The sequence below is a fragment of the Schistocerca serialis genome, chromosome 2 (assembly GCF_023864345.2).
Source record: "Schistocerca serialis cubense isolate TAMUIC-IGC-003099 chromosome 2, iqSchSeri2.2, whole genome shotgun sequence".
In the NCBI taxonomy this organism is placed as follows: Eukaryota; Metazoa; Arthropoda; class Insecta; order Orthoptera; family Acrididae; genus Schistocerca; species Schistocerca serialis.
This window is the reverse complement of record NC_064639.1, coordinates 110,594,483-110,612,655: the sequence shown is the minus strand read 5'-3', so window position 1 is coordinate 110,612,655 and position 18,173 is coordinate 110,594,483. Positions and strand designations below refer to the sequence as shown.

Below are 18,173 nucleotides of genomic sequence, written 5' to 3'. Positions count from 1 at the left end.
TGAAAACTATGGAGGAATAAGCCTACTGCATGCTTCTTACAGATGTCATTAGCAATAGAATGAGAAAGATAGCTGACGCCCTCCGAACAGAGGAACAAAATGGCTTTAGAGAAGAACGAACTTGTACTGACGATGTTGCTGACGCACGTCAGCTAATTGAACAACTACGGAAATACAACCCGAAGACTCATATCGCATTCATAGATTATGAAAAGGCTGTCGATAGAGTGAAGCTTTGGAACATCGTGGAAAAGCAAGGGTGTCCGAGAAATTTGGTACAAATAATGTAGAGCTTGTATCAGCATACAGGAATTATAACAAATACAGGGAAAGGGAAGATAGAACCAATAAAGATCAAACAACGGAGAGTGACAGTATCAACAGTACTAAGACGACATTGTTAGGAAATACAAACGGGAAGTTAAACAAGGCGTCAGATTAATGTCAGGACATACACTCGTAAATACCCTGCTCTTTATCGATGATGAAATAATTATCCACAAGGAGAAATGACCTCCAGTTTGCAACACATTGCCTCAATCAAACAAGTAAGAACTATACTCTAAAAATTCCAGTAAAAAAACTAAGTCAACAGCATTCTAAATAAAATATCCAATTCGCTCCAAAATAGTATCAAGTGATCAATCAATAACCACGTGTCACGTTTTCATTGCTTAGGCTGCACTATTAGCTAGTTATATAAAAAGATGTCACTATAAATTAGATGAGTTTCAGATATATATGGCACATTACATAGAACACGTATTCACTGATGGCAAAACAAGGATGGATACAAAGCTAAAATTTTACAAAGTAATGGATACCCTTATTCTGATAAATCAAAGTGAATATTGGACGCTAATTAAGAAAGACAAGAAGAGAATAGAGTCGGCTGAGATGAAATTTTTGAGGATAGTTAGAGATTATGTCTTCACAAATCAAAAACAAAACAAGGCTATAAAATAAGAACTTAATGTATAGTTTATGAATGAAAAAATAGGTCAAGGTTGCATAAAATGGAAACAACACATCAACAGGATGGCTAAAGACGGATTAGTTAAAGAAGTAATACATTATAGATCAGCGAGAATCAGAGATATAGGATAACCGAGAACAGATGACTTCAGTGAAGACCAATCATGCTGTAAACCTGCTCCATGAAGAAAAGAGGAAGAAGAAGAAAAAAACATGGCGCCGTTTGTCTTGAGTATTCGTGAAGTAAAATACTTTGTGCTGTAACGGAGACAACTTTCGAGTTCCTCCATGTCGCCTATATTGACTGATACCTGTGCTGTTTTAGACTCTGTAAAAAATGTGTCGTGGATTTTATTGAAACCTGTTGCCTTTAGTCCATAAGATCTTTACGACTGATGTTTCTACTTTGCTACAAAATCGTTAATTTTGCAAGAGGTATCGATTACAAGAGTTTCTCTCTTTTTCAGAAATAATGTACAGCCGACAGTTCCCAGCTTCCAAAGGCGACCCCCTGTGCCCCCTTGGTTTCCACCCTCAGGTGCGCTGGCCAACCAGGTGCAAGCGATGCTTCAGGTGAGTTAAGCGTGCTACCTTATTTTTGCAAAGCATTGCTGGCTAAAGTTTTACAACGGAGAGTGGGCCAGTCATGTTTTGGGCCGGTATCACGTACGACTTTGCCGATGTGGGGTGGCTTGGGTGCCTCGACGAAGAAACAGCAGCTATTGCGGTCATCCGGCCCTAGTTGTAGATTGCCTATCTAACAGCTTGAAAACAAAAATTTTACTGTCAATACTTCATCTAATTTTTTGCTGAATTTAAAAATTTTAAATGCTGTCACAGTCTACTCATTAAGACGCCCGATTCTACATTAAAAGTTTAACGCAGTAAGTCAAATATTACAAACTGTTTATATGTCTTGAAGCAGAGTATCTCATGGCGCGCAAATTGCCCAGACTTTATTCACCCAGTATTTGAGGATGAGAGACCGTAGCGACTTCCAACACACTTTACATATATAATTTCTCACCGATACCCCCCAAAAAATAATGAAAGGAAATAACTTTTGTTTGTGATTTTATTATTATGGTTTTGCGTCTTCAGTCATAAAGGTTTTACGCGCTTCTCATCAAACGTGTTAGTCATTCGTAAAGAAATCACACATATAAAGGTGTTTTATACATGGGAGTTCGATTCTTGAAAGAATCGAGGTTGGAGGGCTTACCAGTAGTGATAGAAACGTTTCATTCAGAACCATTCGGTCGTCATCTTGTAAAAATCTTCCAATAAAAGATTTCAATTTTCAGAATCTTTTGTTCGGAATCTGACGCCTTTACATGCGTAAATTCACAAGTACTTGTGAAGTTCGTTGACTGTTGCAGGTATATCCGCTGTAAAATTGGTGCCATATTTCAGTACCAACTTAAACAATGCTCTCCTAAGTAGTCAACAAATGGTACATGACTTGAAATGGACGCTGAATATTGCCGTAGGATGCGGACCCAGACCAAACCATTGCGTCCAACCCTTGCCTCCAATAACGAACGTACCTTAAATAACTTTCTAGTTAAGGATATAAACATTTTGATGTACTTCGATAATTAAGTTATACCTTTTACGGTACGGATTAGTAGCCTATTTTTTGTCTCACTCAGAGTGGGTGAGTAGCAAAGAAGGATAGAGAGGGATAACGTCAGAGATGACGAGGGACACAGAGGCAGGTAGACAGGGAAGTGGGTAGCGAGGGAGAGAGGGTGTGAGTGAGAGAAAGAGAGAGAAAGAAGGAGATAGAGACAGAGGGAGAGAGAGAGAGAGAGAGAGAGAGAGAGAGAGAGAGAGAGAGCAATAGGGAATCATGGATAGTAAGGCATTTGCTTACGAATGGTGGCATAGTGGAGGGAAACACCTTCCAAGTTGTTGATCCTTACAAGATGTAGAAAACAACGAATTAAAGCGTGTTGAATGCTGAAGTGTGGTCTCGGTGCAGTCAGGAGAGAATGTGTAAAACTACAGCTGAGGTGGTTTCCATTAATCATTAAGAGTAATTTTGCCATACAGTGTTAACCCACTAGGTAGCTAGAGGGTTGGTGTGCTTCAGTTACCAACACACCAATGGGAGTCTGACATTTGCGGTCCCCATTGTGTTGTCAATTCCTTTGAGCGAAGCATTTTGTCTCAAGTAAAAAGCTTTTACGGACCTGAAAATTTCGCCTATTTAAAGTAAAAAACAGAACTCCGGCCCTAATTAAAATAAAGAACAGATTTTTACATGCTCAGATACACTATAGAGATCTAAGCACATATCAATTCCAGAATTTTTGCCTGAATTTTGTAGGAGATAGAAAGAAGAAACATTATACTTAAACGTCCCGTCGACAGCGAGGTCATTAGAGACGCAGTTCGGATTACAAAAGGCTTTTCAAAGGAATCATTTCGGCATACGCTTGGCATAATTTGGGGAAATCATAGTGAACCTAAATCAGGATGAACAGAACGTCGTCTTCGAAAATGCAAATTCAATAGGAGATAGAGACTTTGAACTTTGAAATTTTTGTTTGTTTCAAGTTAAATATTGACAAAATTGCAGGGAAGTGCCTATTCCGAAGCTTACACGTAGGAATCGGATGAGCTACGCAACTTCGGAGAGATCCTTTCTGAGCGAATATTTAGGCAATAAACGAAGTAGTTTTCCAGTTATGAAGTGATAATTTTGGAGCCTACTCTTGATAGGAAAATTTCAATTACTTCAAAGGAATTATTTTTAACTCTGGCAGTAATTAATAAAATATAGAATAGAATACTGAAATGCTTAGAACGACCATCGAGATCAATTTCGTATGTGAATTTCAGTTTCTCACGAAATTTTTGTAGCAGATAGAGACCTTTAAAGCGAATTACTATCGTTGTGGAGAGTGGAGTGCTGTGGTGGCTACCCACAAATAGCACTTGTCACCGTGATGTCGCAATTTTGCGCCGCAAATGTCAGATGCTGGCTAATTTAAATCAGACTATAAATCTCATAGGCTGCCGGCGGTTGATGGAGGTGGACGCGCAGACAGCTCAGAACTTGGCCGCCTACGTACATGCCGTCTACTACGTAGCGGACATTCATATTGAGTCATGTGACGCTGGTATTCAGACGCTCATTCAAGGCGGGTCAGTTCCTCTTGCGTACACACAGTGGCAATGCTAGCGCGTATTATTATGCTGCATATTCAGGAAAACAAGCTTACTTGCTGGGAGGCAGCTCGGAGATTCCTTTCAGAATGCGCAGACTCAGTGGTCTGCAGTCAGAGATGCAGGCTCACTAGTCTGCAGTCAGAGATGCAGCCTAACTAGTCTGCATTCAGAGATGATGACTGATTGACGACTGAATGGGAACAGTAAATGTAATTTTATCTGACACGAATAGCCAAAAATATTAATAATGTGTTACAAATCATTGACAACAAGCAAGGCAGCACAGACAGTGATTTCACGAGCGCTGTTTGCATCCACAGACTGAATCTTTCTCCGGAACTGGAGAAATCAGATTGCGGAAATTAATTACTGTACTGTTCGTTTGAATAAGTGGTGTCACATCCAGTCAGGTCATACAGTGATGGATTGTGTTATAGCGACAGCTTGAGCGCTTTGACTTTGTAGAAGCTCGAATTGTACATGTGCGAATGAATGCGCCCCGTCCAAGACAATATTTTGCAACGATATAATTCAAACAGTTTTGACACTTTCATATTCATAAAAGTAAAATTTATAAACGGAGATTTGTCATTCGCAGTTTGTTTTGGCTTATTCTCAAGTGGCCAACTATCGTGGAATACACTAAAGGAAAAAAAATCACACCTTAAAATAATGAAATTTCAGGAATAGATTTGTCGATATAGCATATCTAAGTGATTAACATTGCAAGATCACAGGTTAATGTAAGCGCGAGATAAGCCGACGCAAATGTGAAATGCAGGTACGTTAATAACCGTTGTAACCGGCAGAATGTTGAATGGAAGCCTGCAGACGTGCATTCATTGTGTTGTACAGGTGCCGGATCTCAGTTTGTTGGATGGAGTTCCATGCCTGTTGCTGTTGGTCAGTCAGTATAGGGACGGTCACAGATGTTTCTGGATCATGCTGGAGTTCTCGTCGGATGATGTCCTGTATGTGCTCGATTGGAGACAGATCTGGCGATCGAGCAACCCAAGGCGCACCGACGCTCTTTAGAGCATGTTGGGCTACAACAGCGGTGTGTGGTTGAGCGATATCCTGTTGGAAAATATTCCCTGGAAATCTGTTCGCGAATGGCAGCACTACAGGTCGAATCACCAGACTGACGTACAGATTTGCAGTCAGGCTCCGTGGGATGGTCACGAGAGTGCTCCTGCCGTCATTCGAACCAAACAGTATCTCCAGGTGTAAGCTCAATGTGTCTAGTGGACAGATAGGTTGGTTGCAGGTCCTCAACAGACCTCCGTCTAACAAGCACACAGCCATCACTGGCACTGGGGCAGAGCCAGCTCTCATCAGAAAACTTCCACCCTGCCCTCCAATGATCCCTCGCTTGACGCTATTGAAATCTCAAATGGCGGTGGTTTGGGGTCAGTGGAAAACACGCTTTGGGACATCGGGTTCGGAGCTGTCCTTGAAGTAACCGATTTGTGGCAGTTGGCTGTGTGACTGTGGTGCCAACCGCTGCTCAAATTGCTGCTGCATATTGCAGTACGATGCGCCAGAGCCATACCCCGAACTCTATGGTCATCCGTCTAGGTACTAACACATGGCTACCCAGAGCCCGGTCTTCTTGCGACCATACGTTCTCCTGACTGTCGTTGCCAGCAGTCATGTACAGTGGCTACATTGCTCCCAATTGTTTTTGCAGTATCACAGCTTGTTGTAGCGCTATTACACGACCTCGTTCAAATTCAGTGAGGTGTTAATAACGGTGTCTTTGTCGTCTTAAAGGCATTTTTGACTCAGTTGAAGTCACCACATCCAATCTTAAAGGCAACTAACGCTCAAGATCGTTACAGTGTGTATTGAAGGCAAAACTGACTTGCATTCTCATAGTGTCGCTACTAGCGCCACTCTTACGCGATTTACGCTAAATTTAAACAGACATCATCTTTTAGATGTAGAAACACAGGTCTACCAACTTTCGTTTATGTCGCACAGCTCCTTCTTGGTGTTGCAATTTTATTTCTGTCAGTGTATTCTCACTTAAATTTTATTAGATCTTAACAAATTTCTCTTTCTCAAAAATGTTTTTCTTCCTCTAGTAAATGAGCATTTTATATCCACTCTGCCTCGAACCTTATTAGATATTTTACTTGTGAAATAGCAGAACTGATCAATTACTTTTACTGTCTCATTTACTTGTCAAATTCTCCTGCATCGTCTGATTGAAAGTGGCTGCATTCCATTACACTTCTTTCACTTTTGTTGATACTCATCTTATACCTTACTTTCAAGACGCTTTTGATTCCATTCAGCTCCTCTTCCAAGTCCTTCGCCGCCTCTAACAGATTTACGTCATCGGAAAACCTTAAAGTTTTTATTGTTTCCCCCGGTACTTTAATTCGATTGTTAAATTACTCCTTGCTCAGTGTTCCCATTGAATAACATCGGGGGCAGGCTACAAACCTGTCTCTTTCCCTTTTCAATCTGACTTCCGTACTACAAGTTGTGAATAACCTTTCACTCCCTGTATTTTATCCCTAAAAAAATGGTTCAAATGGCTATGAGCACTATGGGACTTAACTTCTGAGGTCATCAGTCCCCTAGAACTTAGAACTACATAAACCTAACTAACCTAAGGATATCACACACATCCATGCCAAAGGCAGGACTCGAACCTGCGACCGTAGCGGTCGCGCGGTTCCAGACTGTAGCGCCTGGAACCGCTCGGCCACTCCGGCCGGCGTATTTTATCCCTGTCACCTTCAAAATTTCAAAGACTGCTATCCAATGAATATTCTCAAAAGACTTCTCTAAATCAAGAAATGCTGTAAACGTTGGTTTACCTTTCTTCAATCTCTCTTCTAGATCCAATAGTAGGTTCAGTATTGCCGCACGTGTTCCTGCAGTTCTCCAGAACCCAAACTCATGTTCCAGGAGGTCGGTTTCCTCTAGTTGTCCTATTCTTCTGTAAAGAATTCGTGTCGGTATTTTGGAACCATGACTTATTAAAGTGATTGTGCGAAAGTATTCAATCCTGTCAGCAGCTGCCTTTGGAATTGGACTTACTGCATTGTTCTTGAACTGTAGATAATTTCACGTGTCTCATACATCTTGCACTCGGGGTGGAATAATTTTGTCATGGCTGGATCTTCCAAAGATCTCAGTAATTTTGAGGGAATGTCGTCTACTCCAGGAGCCATCTTTCCACTTAAATCCTTTCGCGCTCTGTCAAATTATACTTGCAATATCATATCTCCCATCTCATGTTCACTTACTTCATCTTCTCTTTATGTAATACTGTCCTCAAGTTTGTTTCCCTTATATAGACGCTCTATATGTTCCTTCCATCTTTCAGCTTTCCCTTAGCTTAGGCAGCTCGTGTTCTTTTATGTAGGCTGTGCCTGTACCTTATAGAGGTCTCAGTCTAAACACGAATAGAGTTAATACAAACATACAGCATTTTTTCGTAGCTGGAGTTCACACTCAAATAAAACATTTTCGGAGACATCATCTTCATCTATTGCTGTTTAACTATAGTACGAATATGTAGTAGTTTAGATCTGCTTCTTAATATGCTGATCTGGGTTTGGATCGGACTAGGATCGGCTAAAGCATAAACTTCCTTTGCCGCTTCGGATGACGTTCAAATCGGAATGTTGGTGGACGATCCCTAGTGGTTCCACCCTATACACCAGAGGAAAAATTGAGGCGGCGCTACGCTCCAAAGGGGTCAGACAACGTTTAATTGGGATGCAGCCCCACAGTCTCCTTAGAGAAGGGTTGAAACCTCCGGGCGTGTCAGTAGTATCAAATTTTGTGGAGAACGTCTTCCAGTTGCTGATTGCACTTTGACGTGTCGATTCTGACTACGAAATGTGTGGGAATCAGCGCTCCAAAAGAAGGGGTTAAAACGAAATTAGAATTATATTAATACCTTCAGCTGCTGAGGGGCGTTGATACATATCAACGGGGCAGGTGGAAATGTGTGCCCCGACTGGGACTCGAACCCGGGATCTCCTGCTTACATGCCAGACGCTCTATCCATCTTTTTTTTTCATTTTGTTCGTTGTTGATCGTTGTGTTTGGTCGTTGCGGACGTCACAAGACATCCGTTAAAGTTCGTTTGTTGATCCTTCCGCTCAGTTTCTTTATTACAGAGGCCAAACAGCTCTCTGACCGAACAGGCTGAGCTACCGTGCCGGCTCCATCTGAGCCACGGAGGGCACTGAGGGTAGCGCGACTGCAGGGACTATCTCGCGCACGCCTCCCGCGAGACCCACATTCTCACCTTGTATGTCCACACGATACATTCGTAGTGTCCCTACCCAACACACTCATTACTCGTGGAAGACATTCATACCAAGTCCCGTAAGAGTTCGGGTAATGTGTGTGCAGCCGGCCGCGGTGGCCGTGCGGTTCTGGCGCTGCAGTCCGGAACCGCGGGACTGCTACGGTCGCAGGTTCGAATCCTGCCTCGGGCATGGGTGTGTGTGATGTCCTTAGGTTAGTTAGGTTTAAGTGGTTCTAAGTTCTAGGGGACTTATGACCTAAGATGTTGAGTCCCATAGTGCTCAGAGCCATTTAAACCAATATGTGTGCATCCGCACAGAAGAGGATCTATATACTTATATGGATATGGTGTCGGACATGTCCGAAAGAATAGACACCATATCCATATAAGTATAAAAAAAGGGGTGGTTTCATTGACGCCCTTTATGCCACCTCTGCGGCCCCTTCATGCCGATTCTCAGCGACGGTGTGTTTGGAATGTTTTTCTCTGCCACCCATCAGAAAACCGCGTAACTTTAGGCGTCTCGGTTCTATCCTCCACGCCGAGTGGTCAAAAGAAGGGGCGAAATGTGGGCAAGAGGCGCTCTGACGATCTACCGATCGTGTGACCGGTCCACAACGGCGTTGGCATAATTGTGTTGAAGTTTGGTGCCAATGTGACGTCATTAGCCCACCTTACCAACACCGACTCAAAGGAAGGCCTCGGCGCTTGTTGGTGACGTCACGTCAGCTAGGCACGTCTGTTGCAGGCAGAAACGCCTGGGCGTGCTTATCACTATAAATCTCTTATTTTTGGACAAAATATTTGGTATTGTTTTAGATTCTGCATTTTTATTTAGATGAAAGATTTTCTTACTGTCGTAGAGCTACAAATGAAGATCATAGTTCTGTATTACTGAATCCTGTCGAAACAAACGTAGATCAGTATGAGAAGACGCTTTGCCCCATTGCAAGCTTCGGAAATTTTACATTCAAGTACCTATATTTCCTTGATCCATTTTGTTGTCGAAACTTACCCCGACCCCCTTACAATGAACTCGTTTCTTTTATTTATTTATTTATTTTCGTTTGACATCGTCACTGGAAATGTGAACTAATTTGCATGTGTAAATGTCCAACTGTTGCCAGTCATTAGATTGCAGTCGTTTTCAACGAAAGGAATTCTAAACGGGAAACAAAATAGCTTCATACATTGAAAATACTGCTGAGCTTAAACTTTTTTAACATGCACATTAGAAAAGATAAATATTACCCTCTTGCAACTGAAAGGAGAAACTTTATAAGATAAAAAAATTTTATTTGATAAAACAAGTATCTCCCTTTTGCTTCTTCTTCTGTCCCCCACCCCCTCCCCCAACGTGTACAATCGCAAGATATTTCACTAACATTCAGTGCTCCTCATCCCATAGTCAACCAAGATACTAAAGAAGAGCACCAATATGTTCACATTTCTTGTAAAAGCAACCCAGTACAAACGTAACTTCCACAGATTTACAAATAAGGTAAAGAAGCACGAATTCTGTTGCTGCTGGACCATGAAGTTGTCCATGAAGTTGTTTTTGTATGTCAATCCTTAAAACAGGTGGAAATTTAAGTTCAGGAATACACTATTTTTTAAGAAGTGTAATGAATTGCACAATTAATTGATTGCAGAAATCTCTCAGAACAATGTGTGTTGGTCAACTACCGCCAATAGTTTCACATTTTCCTGTGTCAGGGAGGGAGACACCACCATTATGAGTATGTCTGCAACAGACCTGGCGTTCGCCGTGCCTAGCTGACGTGACGTCACGAACAAGCGCCGAGGCCTTCCTTTGAGCCGGTGTTAACCTTACACGTCACGTGAACCTCTGAGCTGTGGCCTTTTCGAGTTCACGCCTTTGCATCGTTACAGAGGAAGGCTGTGCGCACCTTTGAGCAAAATAACTTAAGCGTAGCAGTGGGTAGGAATTGCGGGGTTTCGAAAAGGCGATCCTTCAATTCTATTTCTGTTACACACAGAGCACGTGACAAACAACACGCAAATTTCGAAGCTCCACTACAGACAGCTACATCAGTGAACCTAATACTTCCCCCGCTACGTTTTACAGTCTAGTTTGACTAGAGGTGTGGTTAGGCAGAGTGAAGCGCCGCGGGCGTTTAGGAACGCGACTAATGTGACACTACGGAACTGGTGGCGCGCTCGTCCTGACGCATTCAAAGAATGCACGACCCCGCCAGCAGAATATGTCGCCCACTCCAGCCGACCACGCCTCGTCTCCACCGCCAACCGCTTCGCTCCGGCGCCTACGGCATGCGGATGGAAGATTCTCTAGATGCTCCTAATTCCCGGCCTGCTAGTTGCTGCGGCAGATCTCGCTCTAGTAAGTAAAGGATTCAGCGACCGTTGTCAGTCTCATTACAATCCTTCTGGGTGTACCGCCGCGTCATTTTACACAGTCCAGTCACATTAATGTGCCCACTGCCTATGCTCAACGTCAACATGCCATAACCACTTGCAGACTGCAGGTCGCAGCACTAGAAGTGCAGGTGGGGGAGGAGGGGAAGGGGGAGATAACAGTGCACTGCAGTCGTTGTCATAATGTGGAAACGGAGCGATACATCTGACGTCCAAAAGGCAATGATAATTGGCTTTCGGGCCAAGATTGGAAGCATTTCTGAAACGGCTAAGTTTGTAAACTGTTCGTGTGGCGCGTGGCTAAAGTATACCGGGCATGGTTATCCAAAACCGGCGCCGAGGCAGCTGTAGTGCACCACGGGCCTTAGGCGACAAGGGTGAACGACGGCTCCAGAGACTTGTATCTGAGAATAGACGTGCAACTGTTGGGCAGCTGACCGCCCGGATGAACTAAAGGGCTACCAACACTGTCTCCTCAACTACCGTTCAGCGAACGTTGCTGCATTTGGGCTTCCGCAACAGGTTCAAACTGGTCCAAACGGCTCTAAGCACTATGGGACGTAACATCTGAGGCCATCAGTCCCCTAGATGGTTCAAATGGCTCTGAGCACTATGAGACTTAACATCTGAGGTCACCAGTCCCCTAGACTTGGAACAACGTAAACCTAACTAACCTAAGAACATCACACACATCCAAGCCCGAGGCAGGATTCGAACCTGCGACCGTAGCAGCCGCGTGGTTCCGGACTGAAGCGCCTAGAACCGCTCGACCACAGCGGCCGCCCCTCCGCAACAGGCATCTGATTCACGCAACCATGCTGACTGCTGTTAATCGACTACGAAGGCTGGAATTTGCACGCCAATACAGCAGCTGAATGCCCACCGAGAGGTGGCAGGTGGCGTTTTCAGGTGAATCACATCTTCTGTTCCATCGGACAGTTGGCCATTGGCGTGTGTGGCTCAGCATCGACCACTGGAGGGGTCCAGGCCAGAGGAGTCAGCTTTATGGAATGTTTTCGTGGCATTCCGTGGATGATCTCCTCATTCTGTAAGGCACAGTGGATCAACACAACTATGCATCTATTCATGGAGACTATGTTTTTTCCTCTGGACGATGGCAGCTACCAGCAGGACAACGCAACATGTCACACGGCATGCAACATCTCACACAGCTCGCAGTGTACGTACGTGTTTCGAAGAGCAACAGGATGAGTTTACCATACTCCTCTGATCACCAAACTCCCCATATTTAAACCCAATCGATTGATTAGCTAGAACATAACTAAACTGGAAGAAACAACACTTTGTTTCAGAATAATTCACCGCGGGATATCTCGAGTTCGCATCATTTGAAACGCTTTTCTAGACATACACAGCGTGTTAAAAAAGTATTCCATGTTCGAGAGGTGGTAGTATGGACTGAAAGAAGATAAAAATATCGGAGCGGTGCATCTTAAAGGGCCGCTTCCTGAACGTGGAGGTACGCCGCCGGATGAACAAGAGTCGGTGTGCCGCCCAGCCTGGACGTGGTTTTTAGTCGGTTTCCCAATTTCCACTAGGTGAATACCGGGCTGGTACCCGAATCCTGTCCCAGGTAGACGATTCGCAAATATTTATAAAACTTTCGTTCACTTCCGCATGAATAATATAGATGAGGTGCACGTATTGGGGCCCAGGGAATAACGAGGTGGCGACAGAAAGGGCACCCGGCCACCCTTATATTAAGTATGACTAATCCTAAAATAATATGCCGCCCCTGCGCCGATGCAGGACAAAAGCACAAGAAAACGAACAAACATGGGATCTGAACTGTATACCTTAGGAGCTATGATCACTTGGTCATCTTTGCTACTGTCTGAAACACGTCTATTCTGCTGCAAGCTTGTAGCTATTACGAATGACCAACACAGTGCAGTAAACAAACGAGAACACATTATTCTGTGGCTGTGAAACAGCAGAGCTTCTCACGTAATCCGATTGCAATTTCATGTTACCTGCACATGTGAGCCATCGCTAAAGGAGGCGCTCAGTATCTTGCCCATCCACAGTAAGGCGTGTTTCTAACTTTTTTAGGGAAACAAGCACTCAGTGAAAAACTCTGAGTTTATCACAGTTGCACCGGCCGGCACTGATGACGCGTTCCTGTAGTGTTTGTATCTCACTACACGCATGCACACGCCAAAGATTTCAAGTATTCCCACAACCAAAAATCCAAGGGATTAAATCTGCAGAAGTAGTTGGCCAACGTACTCGACCTCCCTGACAAATCTGCTGCCCATTAACTGTCTTGGACATTTCGAAGAAAATAGGCTGGTGCTCGATCAAGCGTGAATCATATCTCAAGCCGATGTTGGAATGGTACTCTAGCAGGACAGGCAGCTCGTTCGATAGGTACTGGCGATACCTCGCACCAGTATTTGGAAGTATGTAAGGTCCTATAGGTATGCAGGCGACAGCATGCGCTATCAGTATGTCCCAAAATAACCTACATAAAAACGGGATTTTTCAGGGGCTTATACCTCGGATTCTGCTGGTGATAGGAAAATGGGGTCACATGTTTTGGGTAGTGCTTGAGCAAGAGACCATCTGTATACTCAACAGAAAGATCGCCTTACTTTAACTACCCTACACTCCGGGGTCAAAGTTCGAATGTTACACATTCCCTTCAGCTTAGGAAGATGGAGCAAACCGATTAGTCCTTTTTGTATTAGATGAGGTCTGGTGCGCGCCTTAAGAGGCTTATGGAGGCACCATTTAGTTCATGGGCGGTTTCTGAGAAAACCCCAAAAACGTGGTTTTTGGGGACCAAACCCCAGCTGCGGATCTCAAGAGGGCTGTGCAAAGCAAATGGCAGTAATTTTTACGATATGTTCCTAAGATCCCGTTCCAAAATTTCTTATTATCTTTATCCGTTTCCAAAGAGGTTCAAAGTTACCACACTTGTACACATAAAACAGGCACGTAAAATCTGGAGTGAGTAGTTTATAAAGTGGCGTATCACGGACAAATATGCTGTAAAATGTCTCCTGTATCACTAGCAATCACATTTTGTTGTTGTACTGAATCAGATGTGAAATTTTTGTGCGCATAAAATCCGGTCTGATGTGCAAAATTATATAGTTTTGTGTTTTTTTTTTTCAACTTCACATAAGTAAACTATCAGAATTTTAGTGGCCCATGAAGTTCTTTTTATATGAGTGACATTCCCTGCTGCAGCAAATAAAAGAAGGAAACCTGCAGAAAAAAGCTCCTTTCGGAGCACAAAAAAGGCGAATGCTGAAAAGTGGGGCTTCAGCTGCCTCATTCTAACTTCCTCAGCACCTATAAAAGTTATCCCAAAAATTTTGGCTTGCGAACGTATTCGAGCTTTTTAATGCTGAGGTGGTGGTGGTGGTGGTGGTGGTGGTTAGTGTTTAACGTCCCGTCGACAACGAGGTCATTAGAGACGGAGCGCAAGCTCGGGTTAGGGAAGGATTGGGAAGGAAATCGGCCGTGCCCTTTCAAAGGAACCATCCCGGCATTTGCCTGAAACGATTTAGGGAAATCACGGAAAACCTAAATCAGGATGGCCGGAGACGGGATTGAACCGTCATCCTCCCGAATGCGAGTCCAGTGTGCTAACCACTGCGCCACCTCGCTCGGTTTTAATGCTGAGAGGGAAGACAATGACAGTGGTAAGAGACGGAAAAGTCGTACGTAATGGGAGGTAGTAGGCAGTGGTTGTGGTATAGAACGAAGGAGACAGTGGCCGTGTGAGAAGAAGAGGGAGACACAGTGACAGTGAAACATAATCTGTCACGAACAGTGCTAGGAAGAGAGTGAAGGAGACAGTGCCAGTGGGAGAGGAATAAAGAGAAGAGAAAGTGGAAGTGGACGAGAGTCAGTGATAGTGAGAGAGATAGAGTCTGTGACAGCAACAACGAGGAAGGGAGAGATAGTGACAGCGAGAAAAGACAGCAGCAATGGGAAGGAATGGATGAGATAGTAGTAAGAGAGCAAGAGGGAAACAGTGACAGTGAAAAGAGACTGTAGTAGCGGGACAGAACGAAGCAGACTGTAGCTCCGAGACGGGACTGTCACCGTTACAGAGACGTGAAGAGATAATGGCAGTGAGTGAGTGAGAATGCGCAATTGGGAATGGATTGGTATGAGCGACTTGCAGATATGGACTAGTGGTTGTGAGTGAGTTACATTTACGGGAGGTTGTGGGAGTGAGAAATGTGTTGCATGTTAAAAAGATAGCGAACATGTTCGCAAGCCAAAATTTTGGTAAAATTTTTTAAAGGTGCTGAGGACAATAGAATCAGTCAACTGATATCCCACTTGTCAGTCAGAGTATTTTAATAAACAGGAGCATATTCGCCTTCTTTGTGTTCCGATTGTAGCATCGTTACTCTATCGCCAGTAATTCCTGTCCATACATTACGTTTGCAGTGACGAAGAAGAACAAGTGCTCATAGTTTAGTACTCATGTGAATAGCTTCATACTTTTCTTCATTCAGGGTCAATTGCCACTTTTCGCACCATACAGATATCTTATCTAAATCATTTTGCAAGTCGTTTTGATCATCTGATGACTTTACAAGACGGTAAATCACAGCATCATCTGCAAACAATCTAAGAAGGCTACTCAGATTGTCTCCTATGTCGTTAATATAGATCAGGAACAATAGAGGGCCTATAACACTTCCTTGGGGAACGCAAATTGGATGACTATAGAATATCTACATCTACATCTACATGACTACTCTGCAATTCACATTTAAGTGCTTGGCAGAGGGTTCATCGAACCACAATCATACTATCTCTCTACCATTCCACTCCCGAACAGCGCGCGGGAAAAACGAACACCTAAACCTTTCTGTTCGAGCTCTGATTTCTCTTATTTTATTTAGATGATCATTCCTACCTATGTAGGTTGGGCTCAATAAAATATTTTCGCATTCGGAAGAGAAAGTTGGTGACTGAAATTTCGTAAATAAATCTCGCCGCGACGAAAAACGTCTTTGCTGTAATGACTTCCAATTCGCGTATCATATCTGCCACACTCTCTCCCCTACTACGTGATAATACAAAACGAGCTGCCCTTTTTTGCACCCTTTCGATGTCCTCCGTCGATCCCACCTGGTAAGGATCCCACACCGCGCAGCAATATTCTAACAGAGGACGAACGAGTGTAGTGTAAGCTGTCTCTTTAGTGGACTTGTTGCATCTTCTAAGTGTCCTGCCAATGAAACGCAACCTTTGGCTCGCCTTCCCCACAATATTATCTATGTGGTCTTTCCAACTGAAGTTGTTCGTAATTTTAACACCCAGGTACTTAGTTGAATTGACAGCCTTGAGAACTGTACTATTTATCGAGTAATCGAATTCCAACGGATTTCTTTTGAAACTCGTGTGGATCACCTCACACTTTTCGTTATTTAGCGTCAACTGCCACCTGCCACACCATACAGCAATCTTTTCTAAATCGCTTTGCAACTGATACAGGTCTTCGGATGACCTTACTAGACGGTAAATTACAGCATCATCTGCGAACAACCTAAGAGAACTGCTCAGATTGTCACCCAGGTCATTTATATAGATCAGGAACAGCAGAGGTCCCAGGACGCTTCCCTGGGGAACACCTGATATCACTTCAGTTTTACTCGATGATTTGCCGTCTATTACTACGAACTGCGACCTTCCTGACAGGAAATCACGAATCCAGTCGCACAACTGAGACGTTATCCCATAGGCCCGCAGCTTGATTAGAAGTCGCTTGTGAGGAACGGTGTCAAAAGCTTTCCGAAAATCTAGAAATACGGAATCAACTTGAGATCCCCTGTCGATAGCGGCCATTACTTCGTGCGAATATAGTCTCAGTTGTGCAACTGGACTCGTGACTTCATGTCGGAAATGTTACAATTCGTAGTAACTGACGGAAAATCGTCGAGTAAACGGAAGTAATATCTGGCTTTCCGCAAGGAAGTATTATAGGCCGTCGAGATAAACGATTTGGGAGACAATCTGAGCAGCCTTCTTAGGCAGCTTGCGGATGGTGCTGTCATTGACCGCCTAGTAGAGACATCAGGTGAGCAAAACAAATTGCAAAATACTTTAGACAGGATATACGGCTATGTACGGTGCGAGAGTGGCAATTGACTCTAAATAATGAAAAGTGTGAAGTCAACCACATGAGTACTAAAAGGAATCTGTTAAATTTCAGTTACACTATAAATCACACAAATCTAAAGGCTGTAAATTGGACTGAATACAAATTACTTAAATTAGAACGATCACATAGAAAATGTTGTGGATAATGCAACCCAAAGACTGATTTATTGGCAGAATACTTAGGAAATGCAACATGTCTTGTAAAGAAACTGTCTACATTATGCCTGTCCGTTTTCTTCTGAAGTATTATTGCCCGTTATGAGGTCCGCATCAGACGAGATTGACGGAGGACATGAAAAAAGTTCAAAGAATGACACCGTCGTGAAGTAGGGGACAGAGTGCCACGGATGCGGTAAAGCGAATTAAGGTGGCAATCATTAAAACAAAGGCGCATTTCGCTGTGGCAGGATTTCTCAAGAAATTTCAAGCCACCAAATTTCTTTTGCAAAGGCGACAATATTTGTTGGTGCTCACCTACAGAGGGAGAAATAATCATAACGAAATAAATAGAAATCAAGCTCATACGTGGAGATTCAAATGTTCGTTTTCCCCGCGCGCTGTTGTAGATTGGAACCGTAGGGAAATAGCTTGAAGGTGATTCGATGAACACTCTGCCCGGCACTTAATTGTAAATTGCAGAGTAATCATTTAGACTGACCATTGACGGATGGAAGACTTTCCACTACGAGCTGTTTAGTTCTCAGGCTCACGAAATGAATTTCTCCTCGCTTCTTACTTGTCTTTTAATTTTCCACACAAGATTCTCGTATTGAATTGTATCTAACTAGAGTGGGGTATTCGGTTCAAAACTGATCAGTCAAATAAATGAGGTCTCTAAATACAGGGTATTTCATAAAGATATAATTTGTGACTGTACCTTCTCCATAAATGAAGATACAAACTAGGAGTAAACTTTAACTTAGGCATCGAAACTAAATAACTGATATGGTGCCAGTTGTAAATTTCTGATTCATGTGACTGCCGTTAAGGGTCTCCCTGGTGCAGCTGGTTCCCAGCTGGTTCGTTCATGTGGCTTTATCTGCAATTGCGAGAACATGCCAAAAAATTCATTTTTTAACTAAATGGTGCACGACCGCACTAGCATGCATGTAAGAACATATCTTAACAATAACTGCATCAAAAATGGATTGCCCATAAGGGACGTTGCACCATTTTTTTTTTTTTTGCG

At 43.4% G+C, this 18,173-nt stretch overlaps 1 protein-coding gene across 4 annotated transcripts in view; it reads left to right on the top strand.

Moving 5' to 3' along the window:
- LOC126456788 (trichohyalin) overlaps positions 1-18,173 on the top strand; it is a 378,453-nt gene that overhangs the window by 88,297 nt on the left and 271,983 nt on the right. For all 4 annotated transcript variants that reach the window (XM_050092572.1, XM_050092571.1, XM_050092573.1 and 1 more), the window contains exon 2: positions 1,443-1,548. In XM_050092572.1, coding sequence (XP_049948529.1) covers positions 1,448-1,548 — 101 coding nt within the window. In that variant the 5' untranslated portion in view covers positions 1,443-1,447. The remainder of the gene's footprint in view (positions 1-1,442; positions 1,549-18,173) is intronic.